Source organism: Boleophthalmus pectinirostris, unplaced genomic scaffold (assembly GCF_026225935.1).
Source record: "Boleophthalmus pectinirostris isolate CB_2022bp ecotype Guang Dong unplaced genomic scaffold, ASM2622593v1 HiC_scaffold_4, whole genome shotgun sequence".
NCBI lineage: Eukaryota > Metazoa > Chordata > Actinopteri > Gobiiformes > Gobiidae > Boleophthalmus > Boleophthalmus pectinirostris.
In genome coordinates, this window is record NW_026571353.1 from 4,073,236 (window position 1) to 4,094,852 (window position 21,617).

The following is a 21,617-nucleotide window of genomic DNA, read 5'->3' on the forward strand; positions in this document are numbered from 1 at the left end:
GATGTTGCTGAAAGGAGGTCTACTGCAAGTTGTCAAAGACACAGACACATCTTTAGTGACGCAACAAAGCCACAGCAGAGCTGATCTTTCTAAGTCAATTTTTAAGGACTTTATGGACTTTCTAATAATTTTTATGCAAGTTTCAGTTTGTGTTTGCAGAATAAATTGACAAATCATTCAAATACGGCTTATTTATTTGGTTTTATGTTGCAGTATAGGCCCTATAGGGCCATTTTCAAGTATCTTGAGTTCCTCTAAATATTAATTAATTTGCATAAGATTTGGAAATATTTTGTCCAGATATGGAACCAAATGCAGGGTTCTAATCAAGAAACTCTTAACTTTTTTTTTTGACCATTTTACTCTTCAGGCATATTTCTGATGAGGGAACAATGTTGTAACATGGTAGAAAGCTCAAAATAATCTATTTAAATACCTCCTCCTCTTTAATCAGCACTAGTGCAGCATCTGCAGGTACATTTTGGAGGTCCATATATCTGAAATATAATGTGATGTTTGTGATTGGCTTTAAAGGGCTCATATTTCTTGATTTTCTGATCGTCTGTGTTATAATGTTGTTTCCTCATAACAAACAGACCTGGAGTTGTGTTTTGTTTTATTTACACACTTTACATTACACACATTAACACACAAACTCGCCATATTTAGGCTGAGTTCTTCTCTCAAATAGAAAACACTCTGTTCCACATTGTGATGTCATGCAGTAATACAGGAAGTGCTTCACTCTTGTTAAACTCCACACACTTTCACATCTCATCTGGATCATGTCAGCCCTGGAATTGCCAATCTCTACTGTGCAAAAGGAAAAAGGAGCTGCTAACTTAAACTACTGCTTCATGACATCACAAGGTGGAACAGAGCATTCTGAGCTTTGGAGATGTAAACTAATAAACCAGGATTACTCAGACATATGTGAATGAACCAAAACACAACTCCAGGTTTATTTCTAACTCTGCTTAATCGTCACAAGAGTCAATTTTGTGTAATATAGAACCTGTAAGTAAAAATATGAATCACATACAAATCCAATGTCTAGAACTTTCCAGTAGAGTTTTCCACCCCACACCAGCACGGACTGATCTAAAGTCATGTCTGCGCAGCATATGTTAGGCTGCTTAATTTAGCATCAGCTCGTAAACCTGCTGATCCGTGAGCCTGACGCCGTGTTCCTCCCCGGCCCGGCCAATAGCTCTCAATTAGGCCCAGACAGATGAGATTTACCACAGAGAGAAGGGTTCGGCCATTACTCAAGACAACAGCAGCACCAGGGGAGAGAGGCCGAGGACAGCGGGGCCCAGGGTTGTCTCGCTAATAATGTATAATCATGACATGGACTCTGGACCGAGTTTGGAACACCTGCAAGTTCCTCATTTGACCTCGTATGAAAGCGCCAATTTTTAGAGGTGTCAAATTATCGAGTTCATTGTGATTAATTAATTACAGTCATCATCATCATCACCATCTTCACCATCATCATCATTCAAGACTCATGGTCCATTTTAAAAACAGACAGGAACAGTGACAATACAAAACAATAAACATTCATGTTTTTAAAAGACAGCCACACCAGTGTCTCCACATGTTGGACTGATCTTATTGCACTGAATCTCAGATTTGTGAGTGACATTATTATTTCATTGTCCGATTTGTTCAGTCTGCAGATAAAACTGTACATTAAAATTCTTAGTGCAGCTTGCAAAGTGTTCACTCGAGCAGTAGCAAACATTTCAGTCGCACTCGTCCATCGTGGCTCCTCAAAAGCTCCTGTAAAGCATCATTGTAGACACCTGCAGTCTTTGCAAACTGGCTTTTTTATAATTAGTCCAGAGGTGAGCTGTGTACAACGGTGAACAGTATGATTTAAACAATAACAACTTTACATCATTTGCACAAGAACCAAACTTACACATAAGAGTATTTGCCTGAGCATAGAGCGTCCTACACTGTCTATACATATATTTAGCACATTATGTTTTTTTAATTGCGTTAATCTCATTTTTAATCTCTGACTTTACCTTTTCTGTATGCGAGTTGCTTTATTATAAAATCTGTTTTTATGTGTTGTTACGGCCCCAGGCCTTAGGTCTAATTTGTTGTGTGATTGTTGCCGACTTCTCTGATTCCTGCTGCAGGAGCCCTGGTCTGTGATTGGTGGGGCAGGTCGACGCCCACTTCACCTGCAGCCACCGCCCCCTATTTAAGGAGATTACCAGCTCCTGTTCGGGGCTGCTGGCCTTGGTGGCCAGTCTGCCATTTTGTTTTGTGTGTGTTTTTGATTTGGTCACTTGATTCTGTTTGTGGGTTTATGTGGTTTAATTGGGGGAACTTCTGTTTTAGTTTAGTGTGTGTCCCTACGTTTTACCACTCGTTTTTTGTAAACCTGCATGACCCCCTTTTCTGGCACAGAACTCTGTTTATTCTGTTGTTCTGTTTCTTAGTTTAGGTTGTTTTCTGTATATTTTTAGTCTTTTGTTAATTTACCTTTTACCTTCCTGTTAATTAAACATTATTTAATTTATTCCATTTTACATCTTGGTTTTATTTTTGTTACTTCCCTCACCCCAAACGAGCTGGGTCGTAACAGTGTTGTTGGGACACAGTCCCACTCCCGCAAAGAATTGTAATTTTTATTCCCGTTCCTGTCCACATCTGCAATAAACCTGCACACGGCTGATCTCTGAAAACATCACGACACACAGAACACACTCACCATCAGCATCAACATTCCTCTGTCACAGAAACAACACTCATATTCCACTGAGTCGTGTCCTGTAGTCCGACAACAGCTTTTTTTTTTTTTTTCTCCACTTAGTTTAAGACTGTGAGACTTGCACAAAGCTGCATTAAACACATGATAATGTCAAACGGGCTGATGTGGCTCTAGAGTTTATGGTTTATATGTTGTAAAGTTGAGTTTATTTATGCAGATTAGTAATAGTAATATAATGATGATACTTATTATATAAAAAACATTAATGATTAATCGAAAATCGATTGTTAATAATCCCAGCAATCAATTAATAAAATTTAATTGAATGTCCATCCCTAATGTGGACGTTCACTTTCTTAAACTCTTATCAAACATGGAGAAGTGGACAGGAATTGTCTAAAATGTGTGCAAGGTTAGAGCACATCCGCAAGTTTAGTCTGCTTAAAATGTTTTTATTAATGCCAAAATAAAATATCCAACACAAATGATGTATGAGGCAAACGTGAATCATTTGTGTGTTTTACTTTACACTCATATTTAGTTTGTGGGACTGTAGTTTATCATCCCACCCTCTTGCTCCCACATCGTACAGTCCCACTCTCACCCGCGCCGCAATGAGCTTTCAAAATGTGTCCTGCGCTGCACTGTTTTGCACCAGGTCCCGCGGGTGCAGGGCTCTAACCTGATGTTTTATTTTATTTGTTCTTTTGTCAAACTCTAAATAATTTGAAAATACAGAGTGGAATGTAAATGACTGCAGCTGTTAAAGTTTGTTAAACAATTAATTTGTTCTATATCAGTCTTCTGATTTGCCACAATAATGTAATAATGAATTGAACTGAAAATACCTCAAGTTGAGCTTTTCTCTTTTTAGGTGAGATTAAAAAAGAGATTCAATAGATTAATTAATTACAGGTCATAATTAATGAATCTTTCAATTTTTTTGGTGTCAGTCCCGGTCTGGTCCCGGTCTCAGTTCTGATCACCCGACCAGTCTACGCGGGTGCACATCTGGGTCTGTTCAGACACTCCTGGTTCAGTCCTGGTTCAGTCCTGGTTCAGTCCTGGTTTAGGACTGAGACCGGGACCAGACCAGGACTGAGGTTGGGACCAGACTGGCACTGAAACCAGGACTGAGACCGGGACCAGACCAGGACTGAGACCTTTAGTCCTGGTTTAGAACTGGTTTATTCCTGGTTCAGTTCTGGTTAAGACCTGATTAAGCCTTAGATTAGTCCTGTTTTAGTCCTGGTTCAGTCCCGGTTCACTCCGGCATCACAGTTTGAGTCACAGAAAAGGGAAACGTCATTATCCATTTTTTCCATTATTCATTTAAACACAAAATCAAAAACTGAAAAAAATAAATAAATAAAAAATCATCACTATCAATAAATAAATTAATATCATTATTGATTTCAAAATATAATATATATATATTTTAATTTTCTTATTTTTGGTTTTATTTTGAAAAACGACTGAATGAATGATACACAGATTCTTTAATCTCACAATTTTTTTTCTACATTAATCTAACTGCAATCTCAATACTTTTCAGAAAAAAATCAGTTACATTTTTTTAGATATTATATTTTCTGCGTGTCAGTTTGAAATCAGCATTAGCTGTGACAGGCGCTCGCTCCTGTCATGCGGCGCCGATGTGAGGAGCAGGTGAAAAATGGCCGTCCTGATTGGCCTCCTCACAATCAGGTTTACAGCCTCATAAATAAAACCCCCGCAGTCAAAGGCCAAAACAAACAGAACGAGACCCATCCAATCACATCTGCATCACACGCTTCCATGATGCACCTCTGAGGGACGCGCTCCGCTTCTCCCCTGCAAAGAGTTGTTACTTCAATAGTCGTTTTATTACATCATCCTTTTTATGTTTTATTTAGTGCTGTGTTTTTCGTCAATTCTACAGAAAATGATCCACCCAAAGGACAAAACACCGAGCCACAAATAAAACACTGTGGTCTTCTCCATTCAGTGTAGTGAAGACTGCAGTGAGAGTTACACTGGAGCCACTTTATAAGAGGATGTACCAACACAGACGAGAGAGCAGCACAGGACCTCAGTCTGTTGTACATCTTCACCTAAAAGCTCCTTTGAGGACAGTGAGGTACAAATCTGAGCCAGAAAAAAGCTGGTTTGAGAGAGGAGATAAAGAGGCTATTTTTGGAAAGACAATCCATCCTTGAACAAAAATGGAGGGTTCATCATGTGTCTCCCATCTACAACTCCATCCTCAAACCTAAATCAAAACCAAGACAACAATAGTGAGAGTGTGAATACACAGAGGTGTGAGAGAACCCACCAGGGGCCTGAATGATCCAATGATTCTCCTCATGACCTCTTGTATATAGTTGAGATATATTTTGTATTACTATATATTTCTATATTGTATTATTTTTACTATATATTTATATAATTATGTATTATCTGACATCAGCCATTTGCTATTTTTGCTCTTTGTTATTATGGGGTCCGGTCAAGCAGAAGTAAACAGCAAGGCCAAAAATTCAAGTTAATGCATCTGATATAAAAATGTATTGAACAGATAGGCAAGGCAAGTTTATTTGAATTACTTTGTGTACACAAAGTAATTCAAAGTGCTTTACAGAATAAGAAATACATTAAAATCATAATAAAAAAACAAATCAAAACATAATAAATCATGAAGATTAAAAAAAAAAGAGAGACATAAATTGGAGAGAAGAGTGCAGAATGAAAACCTTTCAGTTATTTGCACAGTCAAACAGAAATGTTTTGAGTCTGGATTTAAACAGCGTCACAGAAGAGTCTGTCTCACATGTTCAGACTGTTCCAGGTTTTAGCTGCATGAGCCTGAAACTCTGACTCCCCTTGTTTAGTCGTGACTCTGGGCACCAGCAGGAGGTCGGTCCCTGAGCTCCTCAGAGTGTGAGATGTTCATATGACACTAACATGTCACAGATGGACTTTGGTGCTCGGCCATGGAGAGACTTGTACAAGCAGAGCTGCTTTAAAGTCTCTGAGCCACAGGAGCCAGTGCAGAGACCTGAGCACAGGACTTATGTGCTCGTACTTCCTAGTTCGAGTCAGGACCCGAGCTGCAGTGTTCTGGATGTTCTGCAGCGTCTCACAGCTCGTTTGGATAGCATATGCACTCTAGTTTATGAAACTGTTTAGAACCAAAAATGGTACAGAAAAAGGTAAAGTTCCATATGTTTTAAACAGACCATGTATAAAACATGGAACAAAAATTATTTCCCAAATTTCAAAGACCTGCAAATCATGTCAATAAATGGATGTATTTCATCATATCTTGTGTTATTCCATCTTTGAACTGTTGATGAAGGGACAGGATTTTTCAAAAAAAATGTATTTAAAATGATAAAAATTTGCTTGGAAGGACTGACATATTTTATAGAAATAGTTTCCTTTCATTTTGAAGTAATATTAAAGTATTCGGAAGAAAAAAGCGACAAATTGATGTAAAATCCTGCACCTTCTACTTGTTTGAACAATTTTCCCTCCGTTACCATGATCTTTCTTAATAAAAAATCTCATGAGTCAAAAAGTAAGAGGTTTTTCAACCTAATCTTGTACCATATGGTAGAAAACTATATGAAGCAAATATTCAAACCAGTTTGTTAAGGATATGGAAGTGAGAACCAAGAGTTATCACTGTTTGGATTTATTGCCCAAAAAGTGCTGCATATTTCATTCCCTCCGTTAACGACATGAGTTTTTTCATTTTTTTGTCAACAACTTGAAAGAATATCACAGGTTTAACTTGACCCTGTTGGAGTGTAACTCTTTCCTACATTCTGATACTTTACTTATTTCAATAGTTCCTCTAGTTTCTGAATAAGAGACATTTGAATGTAAAAAATCTGCCCCTGTTTCCCTCCGTTACTGCTTGACCGGACCCTGTGTTATATTGTGATATGTGAGCTACTGTGTCCAAATCATTTCCCTTGTGTATCAGTAAAGTTTGTATAAATGTAAGTAGACTTAGCCAACAAACAGAAACTGTAAACAAGTGTGTGTGTTAGTTGCAGAGTCGTTTCAGTTAGGGCTGTCGCGGTTAGGGAATTTCTCCTGCGGTCCGGTATAGCGGCTCAACAGTGCAATATGTGATGATATCGCACCCCCTCCCCCACCCCATATCCCCCGGAGTTACAATATTTCCAGCGACACTGAAAACTCTCTGCGATGATGCACTTTTTGTTGTAGATGCACATGTACTTTGGTTGTCAAGTGGATATAGTGTGTGTAGCGGGAGAAGTAACATTTGGCTTTGGAACAAGTGGCGCTGCATCTCTCCAGCTCTCATGGTGGCAGCTCGGGTCAGAGTCCTGCACCAGGTCGGGTCAGAGTCCTGCACCAGGTCAGGTCGGGTCAGAGTCCTGCACCAGGTCGGGTCAGAGTCCTGCACCAGGTCAGGTATTCATGGACTTAAGAGAGAGAAAGAGCCACAAGGCACACGGAGCAGGTGTCCACAAAGTGCAATTGGGCAACGGCCGCTCTTACCTCTGTGCGCCGCAGAGCTCTACGCCGGTAATTTCGCCTGCGGTCACCCGGCGGTCTATGCGGGTGCACCTTAGTCCGGGGTTAGTCCAGGTTAGTCCAGGGTTAGTCCGGTGTTAGTCCGGGGTTAGTCCGGTGTTAGTCCGGGTTAGTCCGGGTTAGTCCAGGGTTAGTCCGGTGTTAGTCCGGGGTTAGTCCGGGGTTAGTCCGGTGTTAGTCCGGAGTTAGTCTTGGGTTATCACGGGCACGAGCGGTAAAAGGTGGAATGTTAGCGGGTCTCTTAAAATGGACCCATGCAGATTCGGCCCACGTTGGTCACATGTGGTGATTGCCGTGCCCCATACATCCAGTGCAGTGGGCCTCTTAGTACCGCGGTGATTCATTTTTGCGGTTATTGAGACAGCCCTAGTTTCAGTGTAGTTCGCTCCTCTCTTCAGGCAGATATAAGGCAGTGTCCAACAGCGTCTGACCAAAACTGAAGAAGCAGTTTGGATGAGCTGAGAAACATCTTCACTCTAAAACTTTTAGTCCAGATGACAGAAATGAAATTTTCCTTTGCTATGGATCCTACCTCGACAACTTAAGGCTTACACAGACTTTCTTCAGAGCTGTCTTTTTGAAGTAGTGATGATGAAGTTGTGTCCCAGAACGCTGCTAAAAAAACATTCTTTTTTCTTTCTTTCTTTTTTCACTTCAAAGAAAGCCTTCAAAGTGGTAAATGCAGTAGTAATCCCTCAGTGGTCTGGTCTTTGCTCAGGGTTAAATCAACACACACTTTTAAGTGACCAAAACCACATTCTATGAAACGCTGCAGGTGAAGTTTGCATGTTATTCCTGTGTGTTTTTTCCAGCTGGCAAACTCTCTTGGTGGGCTTGATTAAAGTGATTTATAAAAGTTTTTAACCATGATAAACTGTTGTCTTCTTATCTAATGTATTTATTTGTAGTTACATCACTTCACTTCACTGTTTTCATCCATTCATCCAGAGTTGTCTTTTCTGAGCATTAGACCATAAAAAAAGGCAATAAAACATAAAAAAATAACAAGAGACTAGTGTCAAACAAGGCATTATGCACAAATAAAATGAAAAACAGAAATATAGTAATATAAATACAATATAGTGGATATAAACACACCGCTGTTCAAATGCCAGGTTTATGTCATGTAAAATAATGACAGCAAGACAAATAATTTCACAACTTTTTCCACCTTTTAATGTGACCTCTAACATGTACAATGCAATTGAAAAACAAACTGACAACTTTAAAGGGGAAAAATATAAAATAAAAAACTTTAAAATAACCTGGTGGCATAAATATGCACACCCTTAAACTAATACTTTTTTGCAGCACCTTTGACTTTTATTACAGCACTCAGTCTTTTTGGGTCAGATCTTGATGTGGCAATATTTTCCCACTCTTTTTTGCAAAACCACTCCAAATCTGACAGACTGAGGGCATCTTCTGTGCACAGCCCTCTTCAGGTCACCCACAGGTGTTCGATGGGATTCAGGTCTGGACTCTGACTGGGCCATTCCAAAACCTCAATCTTATTCCGGTGAAGCCATTCTTCTGTTGATTTAGATGAGTGCTTTGGGTCATTGTCGTGCTGAACTTAGTTTCATCAGACCATAACACATTTTCTCACATGCGTTTGGGAGATTTCAGTTGTCTTTTTGCAAAATTAAGCCGGGCTTGGATGTTTTTGTTTGTAAGATAAGGCTTCCGTCTTGCCAGCCTACACAGCAAAATGTGGAGTGTTAAAATTGACTCTCACAGAATCAACTTTAACATTTTCTCAGAGTTTATATGAGTTCAATCTGTTCTAGAGTTAATTTAACAATTTTTGGAAATTTTTATTAAGTAACACTGGACCAAAGTTCCTGTTTAACCCCGAAATCCAGAGTTACATTAGCATTTTGACAGTAAACAGATAACACTTTGTAGAGTTATTCTGATTTAGCTAAACAACACACAGGTGTTTTATTTTATTTTTACCTTATTTTAGTTAATTTAAACTGGTCTTCTCTCACAAGAGTTTGAAGTGGTGAATGGGAGGAGCCAAATTAACACTAAGGGAAGTTGAATTAACCTCAACCACATCAACTCTGACAAATAACTCCAAGTCAAACCCCCATTTAACTTTCAAATAGTTAAAATAACACTTTTGGTGTTAAAAACAACTCTGAAATATTTTACCCTAAAATTTTAACCCTCCAGTTTTTGCTGTGTGCCCCATAGCCCAGACATACATGTATGAAGAAGACGGGAGATTGTTGTACATGTACTACACAGCCAGTACTTGCCAGAAATTCCTGCAGCTCCTTCTGTGTTGCTGTCGGACTCTTGGCAGCCTCCCTCACTAGTTTTCTTCTCGTCTTATCATCAACTTTGGACGGACATCGTGTTCTTGTTAATGTCACTGTTGTGCCATAGTTTTTCCACTTGATGATGACAGCTTTCACTGTGTTCCATGGTATATTTTAATTCCTTGGAAATTCTTTTGTAGCCTTCACCTGACTGATATCTTTGAATCATGAGATCCCACTGATGCTTTGGAAGTTCTCTGCGGACCATGGCTTGTGCTGGAAGATGTGGCTATAAAAATGTGAGGAAAAGCTGACTAGAACAGCTCACCTTTATTTGGGGTTGATCAGAGGCACTTTAATTGGTGACAGGTGTGAGCTGACTCCAGTTTAACATGAGTTTGAATGTAATCGGTTCAATCTGAACACAGCCACATCCCCGGCAGTGTTGGGAAGGTGACTTTTAAAATGTATTCCCTACAGATTACAGATTACATACCCTAAAATGTAGTTTGTAACAGAATCCATTAAATTAATTAAAGTGAGTAACGTAATCTGAATACTTTGGATTACTTGATATTGTCATGCATTTTTAAAACTACATGAATGTAACAACCACATCCTGAAAATTCTTGTTTGGTCTCTTCAAATTGTCTCCATGAACAGACTTTTGTTTACTGTAGAGAAGAAAAGATGAAGATCTGAACATAAGATGTTTGTCTGTTAAAAGAAATTTTAAAAATCCAGTCTTTTCTTAAGCATATTAAAAATATTATTGATAGAAAAAAGATTTTTATATGAGATCACTGCTGCTTTAAATTATGTCCACCTACTGTTAGTGTCATATTGTTTAGACCTGGTTTAGTTCTGGTTTAGTCCTGGTTTAGACCTGGTTTTAATTCTGGTTTTAGTCCTGGTTTTAGTCCTGGTTTAGCCCAAAATGTGAAAACAGGAAAATACCGCCCTGTAATCCATTTATTTCAACAAAGTAACTGTAATCCAATTACCACTCACTGAAACAGTAACTGTAACTGAATACAGTTACTCATAATTTGTACTCTGATTACGTAACACCGGTACATGTAATCTGTTACTCCCCAACATTGATCCCCAGTTAGAAAAGGGTGTCCACACTTATGCAACCACATTATCTCAGTTGTTTATTTTTACTTCACCTCCCTGAAAGATTTCTGTTTGTTTTTCAATTGTGTTGTACAGGTTAAAGGTCACATGAAAGGTGGAAAAAGTCGTGAAATTATTTATCTTGATGTCATTTTTTTACATGACAAAAACCTGGCATTTGAAGAGGGGTGTGTAGACTTTTTATATCTACTATATATCAGTTTAGTTTATTTTATTTTATTTTACTTATTTAGTGTCATGTACCATTTAATTGGTGCCCAGCCCACATGGGCTTATAGGACATAAAACAATAAGCAGACAGATCACACATCAAACATAAAGTGTCCTTTTCCAGAAGTCCCAGGCTTTCGACACAAACTGAGCCAACTTAAAAATATTACTTTTAAACAAATACTTCAGTCTCTCCTCATCAGACACAACAAACCAACAGAAAGACACATTAGACACAACTGACAGCGCAGCTCATGATACAAAGGACAGTAAAACAGAAAATGCATTTCATTTTCAATGTCCTTTAAGTCGCACAGACACATGTGCTCCTCCTCTGGGACTGAGTGGAATCGTCTCGTCTCCAAGGCCAGAGGCAGAGTCCCACACCTCAACTGGGCACATACTGACCTCTGACCTCTGCTCAGGTTCATGGTGACGTATGGCTCAGGTCCGAAACAGTCTTTAATTAAGATATATGTTCTGAATTTAGGTTTACATCAAATTTCATTGTGCCACTTTTGTTTCTGCTTATCACAGTAAATGTTCCTCACTTGTCTGACACCACAGATGAACTTACTTCTGTTTGAGATCTGCAATCTCAAAAACTTTCTCAATCTCTCTACTCCAGAACGATTTATGTAACACAGTCCAATTAAATACATGTTTGGTTCATCTTGTGTCTGACATGTTAACCAACCTGTTCCATAAACGCACCATATCACAAATGTGTCTCACTTCACATGGTTCCAGCCCATATCTCCATACAGAGCAAGTTTAGGTGCCTTTTTGTGCACGTCTAAAAAGTACCTCAGAGCTCTGCACTGAACTTTTTCACTGTGGGTGTGTTTACAGTGACCCCAGACTCCAGCTCCATAGTCCAGAACAGGACAGACACAGGCCCTGTACAGTTGTATACAAGAGGTCATAAGGAAAACAGTTTAAAAATGATTTGTTGATTGAAAGAAACAAGATAATATGATCCATAAAAGTGAGCCGTTGTACAGTTGTATGGAGTGCTCCATTTACATTTTGCTGGGATTGTTATGTTGCAGGTAAACAGTTGGACCCAGTCAAGCAGAAGTAAACAACAAGGCCAAAAATTCAAGTTAATGCATCTGATATAAAAATGTATTGAACAGATACATATGTACTCTAGTTTATGAAACTGTTGACCTTTTTTCTGGACCATTTTTGGTTCTAAAGTTCCATATGTTTTAAACAGACCATGTATGAAACATGGAACAAAAATTATTTCCCAAATTTCAAAGACCTGCAAATCATGTCAATAAATGGATGTATTTCATCATATCTTGTGTTATTCCATCTTTGAACTGTTGATGAAGGCACAGGATTTAAAAATATATATATATATTTTTTTAATGATAAAAATTTGCTTGGAAGGACTGACATATTTTATAGAAATAGTTTCTTTCATTTTGAAGTAATATTAAAGTATTCAGAAGAAAAAAGATGAGAAATTTTGTAAAATCCTGCACCTTCTACTTGTTTGCACAATTTCCCTCCGTTACTTTTCCCTCCGTTACCATGACCTTTCTTAATAAAAAATCTCATGACTCAAAAAGTAAGAGGTTTTTCAACCTAATCTTGTACCATATGGTAGAAAACTATATGAAGCAAATATTCAAACCAGTTTGTTAAGGATATGGAAGTGAGAACCAAGAGTTATCACTGTTTGGATTTATTGCCCAAAAAGTGCTGCATATTTCATTCCCTCTGTTACCGACATGAGTTTAAAAAAAAAAAATTGTCAACAACTTGAAAGAATATCACAGGTTTAACTTGACCCTGTTGGAGTGTAACTCTTTCCTACATTCTGATACTTTACTTATTTCAATAGTCCCTCTCGTTTCTGAATAAGAGACAATCTGCCCCTGTTTCCCTCCTGTTACCACTTGACCGGACCCAGTTGTAGTCTTAACCCTCCTCTATACCTCATAGTCTCTCCTCTATCCTCCTGAGGTATAAGGTATTCTTGGGACAAACGTATAATTAATTGCCTGCCTTTGAGTCAAAATTCGAGTAACGTTTCTTGTACATAAAATGCTCACTAAACATTTCCTAACACTTAACTTCTTGATTTTCAACCTCAGCTGTTTCCTTTTTATTCTTTTTTTTAATTTAACACACAGGGTAGAATTCCTGGGAGAACAATGCGGAAAACCTGTAACCTTTCCGTTTGATAAGGTGCACAATAACGGCCTGTCAAAGTGGAGATTTCAATTTGGCTTCAGTATCCCACGACGCAGCCGCGGGTCGGCGAGGGGAGGGGTAATGGAAGGAGGAGAGGAGGGGATGATGGAAGGATTTTTAAAGTGATTCTGAAAGGATAACAGATGGAGAAGCGGGGGTCTCCATAACAGTGCTAGCATGACGCGGATCTGGTTTGGGTTTGGAGGTTCGTGTTGGCAGTTTGCATATGAAATTCTGATGTTGTAGTTTTACATGGAGAGCAGGGGCCTGGATCCTCACTGTTTTTGAAGGAAATATCCAAACTGAAAATCCACATTATGCTGAACCTCAAACAAATGACAGTGAAAGCCTTCAAATGTGATCTTATTTCAGGACTTAAAGTTTTCAGGGACTTTAAGAACAAAAAATCTATTCTTACAGTCCCAGTAGTGGAGCTGTTAAAGGTTGTATGGAGGATTTTTATTTGTTTGTTTCAAATTGTCAATGAAAGTTCAAAATATCATTATAGGGATGCAGCAGGCTTTTAATTTTGATGGCCAAAAAAAAAAAAGAATGAGAATCCATCAACTGTGGACGTGGTTTGGCCAGATAAACATCAGTCAATAGCCGGGTTTAACGTGACGTCACAGGCTACGTTTGTCAGCACGCAAAATCAGATGGAGGGCAGGAAGTGAACTGACTGGAGGAAAATGCCGATGTGTTGTGTAGTTTACGGCTGTGCCAATTGTTCTAACCGAGAGAAGGAAAAGCGATTTTTTTTTTTTAGAGTACCGAATATAGTCGTCCACAAAGGTCAGAAATGGGAAAAGCCGACAGAACAAGGCCGTAAAAAGTGGATTACAAACCTGTTTGTGGTCGGGAGGAGCAGAATTTGCTAATGCTCGTGTCTGCAGTGACCACTTCAACAAAGGTTTGTTACAAAGCTAAATTGTTTTTTGTGGTTTACCTAAACATAAACAAATAATTAACGACTAACGGCTAACGACGTTTGTTGACATTAAATAGTTCAGATAGAGGTTCACTGCCGATACACTGCAGTTTTTCCCATAACAATAATCATCATTTAGGCGTTTTGCACCAAGGTTGAGGACCCATCCACTGACAAAAAAAGTTCTATGCCTCCAAACTTTTGTACTTTGCCTTCATCTGTTGTCTGGTGTAGAATGATGTCTGAAGAGTTAAATAGTTTGTGATCTCCTCTGCCTCGATTGTCGGTTGAAAATTCTCTCATTTTCAATAAGATCAGGGTCACGCCCAATATATTTGTCGACTAACTGCTCGTACTTTTGTCTTGCTACTGGCTCTAAATCCTGACAATAAGAACTCTTCTCCATATCTGTGTTCTCCAGAGCCGTGTTTGTCGTGTTTGTCTTCACTTCCTGCCCTCCACCTGAAATTCGCACATCATCGTGATCATGTGACTGAAACCCTCCTATAGATAACTATGCTATCTCGTTATCTATTGGCTGTCAATCAAACTCCTTACATTTCTAGCATAACTGACTCGCCATCGCGCTGGGATTATGTGGTTTACGTTCGCTTCTCACGCATTCCACACGCTCAAGATGCCGTTTACTCGACCAACGCAGCAGTTGTGAGTGGCTTTTTCAAACTGTAGCTTCCTCGCAGTTCGCATAAAGTTTGTCGCGATGGCAGACGAGAATCCAGGACCGGTTCGGTGCTAAAGAAAGTCCATTTTTGACAGGCATCACCCTGTTGTTTTGGTGAAAGCTCACAGTCTCTATGGCTATGTTCAGACTGCAGGGCTTAACGCTCAATTCTGATTTTTTTGTGAAATCCGATGTTTTTGTCGAGGTCGTTCACATTTCCAGTTAAATGTGACTTGTATGTGACTCCAGTGTGAACATTAAACAGCCCAAAATTGTCCCGCATGTGCACTGGAGACACGACGACGTCAACCACAGTGAGCGTGCTCTGTGTTTACGGAAATTGTCCAAACATGGACGCAGCATTGAGCACCTGGAGATTTTAAAGTTCCTCTCGTACCGGAGCCAGAACATGAACAACTTACTTGTTTTAAGGAGGAGATTGAGAAGGAGAAGGACGAGGTTTTTGGTCGTGGTGTTTTGTGGGACAGCGGCAGCAACGTCCGTTGAAAGGAACGTGTGGATGTGGAGACGTAGCCAAGAGTGGTGAGTGGTGATGTGCTTCACTTCAGTGACACGGAGTTCATTAACAATTTTCACCTACTTCAGTGCAGAATAGTGACGTTTGTGTCTTGTTGATAACGTGTAGGTGGATGAATGCACTTTGACCGTTCAGACTGAAGTCACATGTCAAAAGATCAGATATGTATCAGTTTCAGGAGCACATATCCAAGTGTCCTGGGTCACATTTGAAAAAATCGGATCTGTGTCGTTCAGACTGTCATTAAAAGATCAGGTACAGGAACACAGAAGCCAAAAAATCGTATTTGGGTCACTTCAGGCTGCAGTCTGAACGCAGCCTTTGTCTCCTTGCATTTCACATGTTTTTAAATCTTCACAATTTGACTAAAAGACCAGTGCCTCCCTCTGCCTTTGTGTGTGTGTGTGCGCGACAGACCCGAACCTCTCCATTTCTCTGATCCAGCTGCAGCTCCTCACCTTTTCTCCGCTTTCTCTCCTCTGGTGCTTCTGATCGTTATAATCCAGGGTATGGAAAGTAAACAGTTTATGAGCGAAACTTACGGCCTCTTTTTTTGTTTTGTTTTGTGGATAAGACAGCAGAAGATCGAATCAAACATTGAGATTGATCAATATCGTTTTTTCCCATATTGCCCATCGCTGTTATAAATTATATTGCAGTAGTTGTATTTGTTTTAGTCCTAGAACAGCGTCCCCTTGGTGCGTCACTGAGCTGGAAAATCAGTCTTTCCTTTACTCAGCTCCATGGTCTTAGAATCATTTACAAAAAGATCTCAAACTTTTGTTGTTGTGTGTTGATTGTGTTGGCTGCTCAGTGGGACTTCCTGGTTTAATCAAATAAAAATAGAACATGATTGAGTTATTATGAGGTTCAGCAGTTCCCATCTTCACCATTTGCAGACAGTAGCTCAAACCGAAAGCAGTGGAGCAGATAAACCCCCGAATATTCACCGCTCCTCCTCCTCCACCACGCAAACATTTGGGTGGTTAGACTTCACGCTCCGAGGGCTCCTGGCACCCGGCACCAGGCACCAGACTTGGCCAACTGTGCCTCATCGCCGCGGGGACAGACTTCTGCATATCACTGGAACTCAATCCTCCAAAACTGATTTGGAAGTAATTACCCTGCACCCCACCAGGAGCGCGCAGTCGGGGGCAAATTGCTGAACTTACTAATGGGCGGACTTTTTTCACCGTTACGTCATGATATTACACACTCAGAGCTGGGTTAGTGTTTGGAGCTGGACTGACTGGGGAAGTGTCTGCTGGTCTGTGCCTCGTGGGCCGCTAAACATAGGAACGTGTCTTGCTCAAGGGCACAAAGGCAGTTCGCTTTTATGGCAGACAAAAATCTCATTGGTTTACTCTTGAAATTCCAGTGAAGTACATGGCAGGTTAGACTACCGTAACATTTGGTGAAGTAATTCCAGCTGTTACCTGCGGGAAACATTGATATCTCCAGTACTGTTCTATAGTGACCTGTGACTAAACAGATCTAAACCAGGTCTAAACCAAGACTAAACCAGGTCTAAACCAGGTCTAAACCAGGACTAAACCAGGATGAGTGTCAGGACGGGTCCGGAGGTACGCCCGGTAGACTGTTGGGTGACCTCAGGTGAAAGAACCGCCGCCACACGGGGCTCTGTGCCACTGGGCTCAAGGCAGCCGCCGCCCAATCGTGCACCGCTCAGGGTTCTCCCGCTCTCTCTCTCAAGTCCAAGATTAGTCTTCATTTAGACCTGGTGTAGACCTGGTGTAGACCTGGTGTAGACTTGGTGTAGTACTGTTTAGTTCTGGTTTAGTCCTGGTTTAGTCCTGGTTTAGACCTGGTTTTTGACCTGGTTTAATCCTGGTTCAGTCCTGGTTCAGTCACGAATCACATACCCCCACTTAAAAAAATCTCATTACACCACTGGTAATTAATAACAGTAATACATAGTAGTAATAATTTGGATTGGTGTAGCCTGCTACTTACAGATGCAGTTTGCTGCTTTGGCTGGTTCGTTCTCTGACTGTCCAATCAGTGGGGCCGAATCCAGTGACGTCGTTCACTGCTAAAGGCTCTGCTGACGCCAACTCAAAATCTGACTGGTTGAAGCAACAGTTTCTTGGACATTTATTTTGTGTTTGAGGGCCTGAGTGAAGGCCTCAGGCAGACTGATCCTGCCTGGTAACAGATGATGGGTAAAATGTAATTAGTCAAATGCTTTAATATGAAAATCCATGTGTGGAAGCAGCACAACCATCGGAAAAGCTCTGAAAGGAAGCGGACAGACCATATGGAATTATTAAATAATAATATAATTAACATCAGTCTGTGATCAGTGTTGGGGAGTAACAGATTACATGTACCAGAGTTACGTAATCAGAGTACAAATTATGAGTAACTGTATTCAGTTACAGTTACTGTTTCCATGAGTTGTAATTGGATTACAGTTACTTTGGTGAAATAAATGGATTACATGGCGGTATTTTCCTGTTTTCACATTTTGGGCTATATCCCTTTTTTTTTTTTTTAACCAAGTCTAAACCAGGACTAATTCAGGATTGAACCAGGAATAAACCAGGACTAAAACCAGGTCTAAACTAGATCTAATCCAAGACTAAAACTAGGTCTAAACTAGATCTAAACCAGGGCTAAAACCAGGTCTAAACTAGATCTAAACCAGGGCTAAAACCAGGTCTAAACTAGATCTAAACCAGGACTCAAACAGGATTTAACAGGACTAAACCATGTCACATGGACCGTGTCTCCTCATCTTCTATCAATCATATTTTTAATTTGGTTCGGTAAAGTCTGTAAAAATGTCTTATGTTACGATATCCTCGTCTTTGCTTCTCTACAGCAACCCTCAACCAAAAGAATAAAGTGTGCACCTTTTCAAAAACACACAAGTAAATAAATTCAATCTGGATAATTACTGAAAGGTAATGGACCAAAAATGCAAACGCAGCCCTGCTTTGACAGAGATACAACTTTGAAAATTGAAATCAGCATTAAACAAGACTTTTAATCCTCCTAACAGTTTACCCGCAATAAATATGACTCTATCTCATTTCCAGTGCACTGTGGGTGAGTGCGTTCCTTGGTTCAGATCTCCTCTAATGTGTTCTTTCCATAACTCTGAATTGCAGAGTGAATGAGGCATGGCCAGTGAGTCACCCCGGGCTAAACGGATCAGCCCGGATAGCACCCGTGGGCGAAAGGGGACATGAAGAGAAATGGGTGCTGCGTCTGGTTTGTTTGGGTCGGGCGAGAGGAGGAGTAACAGGTGCAGTTGAAATATGCCCAGGACTATGGCTCCTGACGTCTCATATCTCCATTTTAGCTCCGCTCAGAGCCCGAACAAACACAAAGTGGCCATTATAAATCTGAAGATAGAAACAAGCGGCAACGGAAAGTTTGGACCAGGACTAAACTAGGACTAAACCAGGACCAAACCAGGACTAAACCAGGTATAAACCAGGACTAAACCAGAACTAAACCAGGACTAAACTGGGACTAAACCAGGACTAAACCAAGACTAAACTGGGACTAAACCAGGACTAAACCAGGACTAAACCAAAACTAAACCAGAACTAAACCAGGACTAAACTGGGACTAAACCAGGACTAAACCAGGACTAAACTGGGACTAAACCAGGACTAAACCAGGACTAAACTAGGACTAAACCAGGACTAAACCAGGTATAAACCAGGACTAAACCAAAACTAAACCAGGACTAAACCAGGACAGAACCAGGACTAAACTAGGACTAAACCAGGTATAAACCAGGACTAAACCAGGTATAAACCAGGACTAAAACCAGGTATAAACCAGGACAGAACCAGGACTAAACCAGGACCAAACCAGGACTAAACCAGGACCAAACCAGGACTAAACCAGGACTAAACCAGGACTAAACCAGAACTAAACCAGGACTAAACTAGGACTAAACCAGGACAGAACCAGGACTAAACACGGGATAAAGCAGGACTAAAGCAAGGCTAAACCAGGGCTAAATCAGGACTAAACTAGGACTAAACCAAAACTAAACAAGGACTAAACTAGGACTAAACCAGGACTAAACCAAAACTAAACAAGGACTAAACTAGGACTAAACCAGGACTAAACCAAGACTAACTTGCAGAAGTGACTTAGTTTTAGCTCCCACCTAGAACCCTTATAAACACAACTTGGCCATTGTAAATCTCAAGATAGAAAGAAGATAGAATGGAGAGTTTGGAACCAGGACTAAATCAGGTCTAAACCAGGACTAAACCAGGACTAATTTGGGACTTCAGGCAGCTCATATCTTCTTTTAGCTCACAATTAGAAGCTATAGAGGTGATTATAAATATCAAGATAGCTGCAGGATAAAATGGAAAGACCTACAACTGGTCTTAAACCGCACTGAAAAACTGACTCCAGTTTGGCCTTTGGGGGGTCACCTCCTGCTTGTTTACATGGAAATACTTATCTGCCTCTAATATTTCACAGCAGAGGTGGGACCAAGTCGTTGTCTCGCAAGTCCTAAGTCTCATGTGAGTCTCAAGTCACTGACCCATAAGACCAAATCAAGTCCAAGTCGTCTGCTTTGAGCTTCAACTCATTTCAAGTCTGTAAACAAAGTACCAAATATAGATTTTTGCCATTTATATGAATTTTAAACTAAATCTTAAAAAGCTAAATTTTCCTTTTTAAAGATCTTGAGATCTGAGTGTGAATCATTACATCAGAACAGAAATAATTCATATTTAAAAGTGTTTAATAACAGTTATTTTTTCATGTAGTCTGCACTGAAATGGAAGGATCGTGTTCTATGTAGTTCTGTTGTACTGTGTTGTACTGTGTTGTACTGTGGTGTACTGTATTGTACTGTATTCTACTGTATTCTACTGTGTTGTACTGGCCAATCAGCTGTGAGCTTTGAACCCATGACAATATGATAGAATGTTTGGTGAATTTTTTCAAGGAGAAAGATGTTATTGTCTTTCTTCCTACAGGATTTGGCGCATTACATACATCACCACCAAACAGCAGCAACTGTTTAAACAGAAAATGTACTGCCTATTGTCGAGCTAATAATGCTGAGAGAATAATGCTGCGAGGTCGGACAGTTTCCATGAAGTGAAACTGTCTGATGAATCAGGCTACTGTATATTGCTGTAAGACAACCAAATACATCCTGACACATTTGAAGATACCATCTCACAGTACTTCAGTTCCATCCAAAGTACCAAACAGAGAAGTGAGAGGGACATGGTCCAAGTTTGTTCCTGCAAAATTAATCACCGCATGTATCAACTGTAAAGAGAAAAAGTATTTTATACAAACATATCCTTTTTTAGGAGAAATATTGAGTCTTCTCAAGCTGTCCGAGTCAAGTCCCAAGTCAATGACCTTCACGTCCATGTCCAGTCCCATTTCTTAGTCCATTTAATTAAGTTAACTCTTAAAAAATAAAAAGAGTGACTCAAGTCTGACTTGAGTCCAAGTCATGACTTACAAGTCTCCACCTCTGTTCCACATTATGGCATATCTATCTCCATGGAGAATGTTCTGAACAGAAAGTTTACTTTGTATTTGTATGGAATCACACCTCCTCCAGAACAACAACAGTGGTCTTTTCAGCACATTTGAACTGCCAACCATCTGGTCAGAGGATGAGCGCTTAACTGACAACACTACCGTCCTCTCTGTGATTTTGCATGTGTTTGTGTGTGTGTTTTGTGTGTGTTTCATGTGTTTGTGTGTGTGTTTCAGGTCTGAAGAGGAGTTACTCGTGTGAAGTTTGTGGCGTGACGTTGAACTCTGTGGCTCAGTACCACGCACACCTGCAGGGCTCCAAGCACCAAAACAAGTAAGTCCTGTGCCCTGTGCCTCTGTCTTGTGTCTTGTGTCTTGTGTCCTTAAACATGTGATGAGCAGAAGGCACAGAGCTGATCCGTCTCTGTTGTGCCTTTATTTGATTTTTTTTCCAAAAGTGTGTGAGAAAAGTAAACGTAATTAAAGAAGCACCGCGGGCTTCAGAGGAGGTGGACTTTGAGCTCCACACGGTTTATTTCTATTTTGTTTTGTTTTTGTGCTTTAGACTTTCTTGATAATGTGTTGGATTTACGTGGCGCCTTTCAACACACAAAGCACTTCACAGCAGTTTTCATTCACTCCACACTCGCTGCTTTTAAATGATTATTGTAGCCACTAGGGATGGGCACTTGATTAAATGTTCTTATTTGATTATCGGGAGAATTAACGATCGATTTTCGATTAATCATCAACGTTTTTATATTAAAATTATCATCATTATTATTCCTAATACTAATCTGCATAAATAAACTCAACTTTACAACATATAAACCAAAACCACCACCATC

General features: G+C 39.9%; 1 protein-coding gene across 1 annotated transcript in view; it reads left to right on the forward strand.

Moving 5' to 3' along the window:
* zmat4a (zinc finger, matrin-type 4a) overlaps positions 1-21,107 on the forward strand; it is a 301,827-nt gene extending 280,720 nt beyond the window's left edge. The window contains exon 5 of the mRNA XM_020929269.2: positions 21,007-21,107. Coding sequence (XP_020784928.1) covers positions 21,007-21,107 — 101 coding nt within the window. The remainder of the gene's footprint in view (positions 1-21,006) is intronic.
* The last annotated feature ends 510 nt before the right edge of the window (positions 21,108-21,617 follow it).